This window comes from Eucalyptus grandis, chromosome 8 (assembly GCF_016545825.1).
Source record: "Eucalyptus grandis isolate ANBG69807.140 chromosome 8, ASM1654582v1, whole genome shotgun sequence".
Taxonomy (NCBI): Eukaryota; Viridiplantae; Streptophyta; class Magnoliopsida; order Myrtales; family Myrtaceae; genus Eucalyptus; species Eucalyptus grandis.
In genome coordinates this window covers 30,090,395-30,097,629 of record NC_052619.1, presented here as the reverse complement: position 1 = coordinate 30,097,629, position 7,235 = coordinate 30,090,395, and the positions used below count along the sequence as shown (strand labels likewise).

Here is a 7,235-nt window from a genome sequence, read left to right as displayed (position 1 = left end):
ACGACGTGGTCTCCGAGCCAAATCTTAGGGCTTCAAATTGTGTGGATGGACAGAGAAAGAGCGAACTGCAAATTTTGTATTATAGAACGATGAACCGACATTATTCTATTCGGTCTCGCCTTTTGTTTATGAACACCTTTACGAGCAACGACTCCCCTCATTCTCTTTCCGAGCAATCTAAAAAAGGGAAGACCATGTACATATTTACATGCATGTCAGCCCTGTCCCCAGTTTCAAGATTAGTTAGCAGCTCCCTTCGCCTGATAATAGTCGCGCAACCACTTCCGGATCAGCTTGATCTCGGTCGCTCTTTGTTCGACCAGCCAGTCGGGATCGTGCGCTGTTGCAGCACGCAAATCTAAGTGATGAGCGCCTGCAAAATTAAAACACAAAAAACGAATTAATCTCGGCCTCGACATCGTCTTCTGTGGCTAATCATGATATGCAGAACTGAAGGCGACTCCTAGAAGAGGCTAGGAAAGAATGTACAATATTTTGCAGCAGGAACAAGAAACAAAAAAGTCAGATTTTCAAGGCAGTGTCATCCCATAATAAGACTAGACTGCAAAATCGTCGAAGGGAAGGAGAGAACCATACAACCATTTTTGACTTAACCCACGTGGGAAAACAAGTCGAGTCGAACTATCACCCGACTTGATGTGATAACTCAAGAACTCGCTGGGCGTTGTGGGCAACTTATTCTAGATCAAATTGACAACACTACTAAGTTGCATCGTATAAAACTGCTAGGGATTTTAGGATGAGAGAACTTAATATCGCGAAGATAACATTGGAAATGGCACATCTTCTATACCGACAGATCAAAAGGTATCTTGCTGAACCAAATTGATCACATCATATGCTAGCATCTAGTATGAAGTTATGTGATAAGATTCAAAAGACTAGGGACAAGAACAAGGACATCTTATGCTTGCATTTTTCGAAGCAAGAAGAGGTCTTACTCAGAAAAATGCAATCACGTGATATGTTTGCATCTTGTTAAGTATGAACTTAAAATATGTGTCACATGACTTGGACAGGAACAAGAGTAACATCTTGTACTTGCATTTTGAAGCAACAAGGTGGGAATGATATCGAATTAAACGAAAATATTCCACAGAAATCAAGGCATTTTAAAGTGTGATGTCATGGAAGTGAACACAGTAGGTTCATTTGATGGAAGGAAAGGTAAATATTTCTTGGTGCCTTAACCGAGTAGACTTACTTGAGCTAATTTATTCATTGCAGCCCATCAAAAACAGAGACTACCTTTTAAAAAATCTTAGAAATAGAGTTATGGTCTTCACTGAGAACATCGTCGTCACTGAAGAATGGAGGACGAACACTCCTATTATTCAAGATTTTAGTTTGTTATCACAGTGGCTGCCTTGAGATTTATATCTTCGCACTGATCATCTATCTTTGAAGAGCCATCAAATAAGATGAAATAGCACACAGCGGACTGAACACTGTTTCGAATTTGAAACTTTTGTAAAAGTATTGCTTGTACATTTTATAAGGGTGAGGGAAGTTAAGGAGGTAGGAGAGGGGGCACTAGTAAAATTTAAAAGGAATGGTGACTCTCGAAATGAAAAGAGGTGAGAGGATCAAATAAAAAATGATCTGAACAAGAGGCGTATGGACATTTCACCCTATAAGTTAACACGATGTAGGCTTCACACGAAGCACATTAAGTCTATATCACCAGATACATTTTCACAGGGACAAAAACAACGCAAAGTAGGCATAAGTAGAACATACATGCAGTGCCCCTATGACATATGAAGGTAAATATAGCTTCAAGTCACTAGCTCATTCTATGTCCTAGAAAGATTTTGAAAAAAATGGAGGAAAGAAATAGGACAAAGTAAGATTTCAATCCAAACATACCTTCTTGTGTGTTTAGAGCAACAATAGAATCAGACACATTTTGGTCACACTGTGGCATAGAATCAATTGAATCAGAATACTAGATAATAATTTCAATCAACCGATGGCTTTGACAAAAGATATTGAATGATCTACCTGCCACCACTCCAAGGATCAAGAAGGCCGTTTGAGAAGATGATGTTGCTTCCAAACGTTTTCAAAGTGGTCATGATATCCTTCAAAATGCGTCCAAAATTCATGTTGTAAGTCCACATGAATGATCTATTTACTACATAAGCAAGTGTCCAACAATCATATGTAAATATCATTGAAGTGCAACCTTAAAATTTATTTCTATAACCTAAAGGCCCTGAACACTCCAATTACCAAATAATCCATGTCAAGTGATTGACTTGATCACATCCATAATCACAGGGAAATAATCCCAGAAAGCCAAAGCTGCAACAATTATTGCTACTAAATTACTATAGGTTACTGATAATTGGTTGAGCATTTACTTGAAAACTCCCCATCATAGGCGATAAAGCAAATCAGAGGTCTGTCCTTCTTATCTATGAGGCTGAGAGTTTTTTTTTTTTATTGTCATTTTTTGGGGGGGGGGCGCTGCTTAGGCAGATTGAAATCTTCAGCAGCCTCTTTCTTCTTCCTCGACTAAATTGGATATCTCCTGCCTAATGTCATCAGACAAATTCAGCTTCAGCCTCATGACCTAAATAAAGGAGTACCGAACAGAGATAATGGGACACGAATAGACAATCAATGGGAATGCCATGCTCCATAAGAGATGCTCAAGAGGTCACAGAACTGGATGGACTATGGCCCAAGAAGCTACACATGCAAGGTCATCGTGCTGCAAAACTTTAAGATAGAAATAATAAATAAATAAATAAATATCACAGTGGCGTCTTACTTTCCCACCAAATTCAGTTGTTATCCACTCTGGTCTTGGATTGACTTTATATTCGGTCCGGCAATACTCTTTGTCAGCAGAAAGATCAAAATCGTATCTGGGAAACATGCTCGTATGTGGGTTACTGGACATGGGCATTACCATCTCTGTGCATGACTGTACACCACAACGAAACAAGCGAGGACATCATTGGATCATTGTTCTCTTCCAGACGCAACACCTTTCATATATTAATTTTAGGGGGAAAAAAGAGGAGAATCAACAGTTTCAAACCTGCCAGTCCCAGCCAGCCATGCCATGAGGGTCATCATACAGATCAAAGCAATCAACTTTTCCGGTGTAATTATAGTAGACACTAACACCTTCAAATACACGTTCCAGAATGCTAGTCCCATCTGGACAACCGTCAATCTTTCTGCAGACCTAGTAAGGAGCCAAAAATGCGGTGCATCCAAGTATGCTCAGCTGATATTTTTAATATATTGTAATGCATATGCTTTATTATGTGGACACTACATGTCGAGATGTCTGACTTGCCCGACACTTGACATCACAGGATAACAGGACTCAGCTGAAGAGTTTAAACTGTATCTGGGCTCCTCGTGTCTGTAAGCAAGCTTTGGTTAAATCTGTTTCTGCATCTACCGACCCAACTTGTATCATTTCAAGTCTTACCCAGTTTATTTTTGTGCATAATATACTTTCAATATACAAATATGTAACATGTGCTTTCAAAATTTACTAAATGTCGAAAAGCAAACATAAAGAAAGGGAATTAAATTAAGCTAGCTTAACGACAGGGCATTCAAAAACAATATCAGTTACAGAATAATTTCCTCAAGATGTAATGAATGACCACCAAATTTCCTCTGCTTTCACCATGATGCACCTCAAAACACAAATTTCAGAAAATAATAAAAGATGGTTTTTGTTAGAATTCCATAGAAACTACAAGAAAAAAAGAGGGCATCATGTCACAATACTATTTCAGATAAAGAGAAATAGCAATGATCAAGTTATATTAGAATCTTGACTGACCTCTCTTATCGGGTATCCAGGTAGAGGCATAAGGAAGTCAGAAGGATATGGATAGTTGACCATTGCCAAATTGGAGTAACCATTATCCAGCCAACCAGCTAGGTCTTCTGAATCCTTTAACTCCCTACCAAAATTCAGACTTCAATTAATTTAGGCATCACAAAGCACGACGCAATGACATTAAGCATTAGAAGTTCCTTTAAACACAATGAGGTTGGTAACAAATTGACTGAAGGATCATGGTCCTTGTTTACTTTACCCACATAACCGGAACATTCTCGTCAGTCGGGAGAGACCATCCTTCTTCTGTCCTTCAGCTGTCAATGCATTCCAGGATGCTTTAATAGTGTTAAAGCAGCTAGCACTTTCACGCTGCAATTTTCAGTCCAGAAATAAGATGACATAGATGCATGCGAGTGCATTCACTTCAGACAAGCCAAGCAAGGTCAAAATTAAACAACCCACTTTAAAATCATTGGAGACGATGTCGTAGAACGAGTCTGGCTCCGCAATTTCTGGAAACTGAAGTATTGGAGCTGAAGAAGCAAGTGCGCCTATGGCTATATGTGGATACTTTAACCTCATCCATGCTGCTAACACTGTTAAAGATTACCGTGCAAAATTTGTAAAGGATCTCAAGGGGGAACAAGAAATTGAAAAATGAAAAAAATGACCTATACATCAGCAACTTCGATTTTCTGCTCAGGCCTAAAATCTTAAATGTTCAAGAAGATGAACAATTCATCAAAATTCTTCAGGTAAACTATTTTGCCTAATCTATGCGTAGCAAAACACACTAGACTAAAAACAAAGAAATAGAGTTCAAACCGGAGCTTAAAGAGCTTACTTACTTCCACCATATGAACCACCAAAAAGAACAACAGGGCAGGCCTCAGCAGACACGTTTCGCTTCAAGCTCATGATCAACTCGGTGAAATCAGCCAACGTCTGCTCCGTAGTAAGATAAGACAGGGTAGCAGCGTTCTTGTACGCTTTCTCTGTACTCCCAAAGGGCATTGACTTACCGTAATACCGATGCTGCAATCATCAATGAAACAAAATGAGGGAACCGTCAATCAAACTCCAATAACACCAGCCAAAAATACACATATTTATGGAAGAAGGGGGCATTTGGTTTTTTTTTATAAGCTTTCAAGTTCTGAAATTTCACCACGAATTGAAGGAAATAGAGAAACTATTCTATACTCGGGGGCTTTCAGTCTTCTTGAAATAGCCTTAGCATGATATCGTCTAACTTTCGAAAATATTCCACACAAAAAAGATGCACGAGTTTGATAGGAGCACCTACTTCAGGGAAAACCACCATTGCACCAAAGCTTGGGGCTATCTCCCATACGAAGCCCGTGTTCGCGGCGAACCACTCAATATCACCTTCGTTTCCGCAGTACACGAAGATGGGTCCGAGCCGTTTGGGCCCAGACCAGTGCTCCGAGCTGATGAGGTATCGCTGGCTAAACTTCGGGAGCTTCGAGAAGCTGAAGTGGTCGAGGCGCTGCTCGAAGTACCGCGTCTCGTATCGGTACTGGGGAACCTTCTTCAAGAGCTGGCTGTCGTATAGGCTGGGGAGCTTGGAGGTTGAGAATCTGCGGGGGAACCTCGGTGCGCGACGGGAGGAGACGGATTTGAAAGGCTGGGAACATGATGATTGCGGAGCGAGGGTGAGGAGGGCGATAGAGAATGATAACACAGCGATGGCGTGCTTCGCCATTTTCTGCATTATCTCAAGGAGTTTGCCCGATATCCATGCAAACCATTCCACGATGGTTGATGATATATATTCAGAAATTCTGTGTCTCCCCCTTAGATTTCGCATATTTTTCAGGATTGGCCATTACCTTTCTTTGGATTGTCCATCTCTTTCGAGATCGTGCATTACCTTCTTTTGACTGTACATATTATCAATTTATTCTAATTTATTGTAATTGATATTACGATACTCTGTTACTTTAGATTGTCATTAAAAAACTTATAGGTTAATGTAGAAATTACACAATTCTCTTTTTTGCTTTATTTTATAGATATCGCTAAAACCCCTTATCTTTTAAATCACAATAGATTTCCTGATATATCTACGGTGAAATACTAAGGAAAAGTTTGATTTATGAGAATAGTTTTTATAACATAGTATATGTTTTCTTTCCTTCCAATAACCAAAAATAATTCACCAAAATAAGATTAGGTAGCAATTTACAGAACTTCTTTAATGCATTCTATGTTGTCTTTAATTGTATCTCATGTATTGCAGAAGCTAAAACTCTTTGTTGATCTTATTCCATTAATATTTTAGCTAACTCCTGAAAAACGTCCTTTAATTAATTTTTTTCAGATTGCACCATGCAGAGAATGAATAAATCAATTAGTTACGAAAGATCGTACTTTTAAATATTATTATGATAGTTTTTCCACTTATGGAACTTCCTTAGAGATTCCAAATAACCTTCTGAACAAAATGTTTATCTCTTTGTAACGTGTAGCATCAATTAAATTCAATTTATCTTCTTACTTAAATCAATGATCCACGTCAACTCTTCACCAAAATAATTACTTTTATTTTTTGCAAGAAAGCTAATTACGGCTAAACAAGCCACCTTATTTATTGGATGTAAATTTTATTAGTCTTGCGTTTTCGTACATCCATTTAAGAAACCGCGACGCTACTTTGTCACGATTTTTCCGTTTGGTAAATAATTTAGATGATGGAGTATTGGCATTTGCTGCTTAATTACAAAACCAACTTGGTAATTTTCAAGAACTCTCTAAAACTTCGGAATTCCAAATATTTTAATGCATGATTAATAAGTAAAAATTTCCTCTTTTTCTATTTTTGGCGCAATCAAATCAACTAAAAGGAGAAACAAAACAACTAGACCTCCGTGGTAGCCCATCGTTGTTGCACAAGCAAGCTCTTGCTATAGTCCTCGCGTGACTCTCAGGTAAGTCATCTGAAAATGACAACAAATTTCATGAAATGCTTCTAGTTGAGTCAAACAACATAGACTTAGTCGATGCTTTGAGGTGTCCAGATGAGTTCACTTAGGAAGCTGGTGCTCTTATCTCAAAAGTAATGATCATATGCTCTTCTTTTCGGACATTTGAATAGCTCATTACTTTAGAGAGACCAATTGCGTGGTGGTCAGGATCGCAAAAACCCGTGAAAAGAACAATTTGCCTTTGAAATGGGCTTTGTCCCCTCCTCGAGTGCTTTAGAATTAGGGCTCGACCATCTTGATTTATTAGAATGAAATAAATCACTATCTGACAAAAAGAAGATACAGAAAAATGTTGAGGAAAATTTTGACTTATCAAACCAATTCCCTTTCTTTCAAAGGGAGTTTATGTTTTCTTTTCTTCCACCAACATAATTGAATTCTCGAGA

At 38.5% G+C, this 7,235-nt stretch overlaps 1 protein-coding gene across 1 annotated transcript; it reads right to left on the bottom strand.

Annotated features, from left to right (window-relative positions):
* Window positions 1-239: 239 nt before the first annotated feature.
* On the bottom strand, window positions 240-5,567 carry LOC104416908 (lysosomal Pro-X carboxypeptidase). Its single transcript, XM_039299834.1, is given in 10 exon segments — window positions 240-373; window positions 1,891-1,933; window positions 2,019-2,105; window positions 2,801-2,956; window positions 3,074-3,223; window positions 3,839-3,962; window positions 4,098-4,210; window positions 4,304-4,437; window positions 4,690-4,876; window positions 5,148-5,567. Coding segments are annotated over 10 exon segments (1,548 nt in total).
* Between the last annotated feature and the right edge of the window lie 1,668 nt (window positions 5,568-7,235).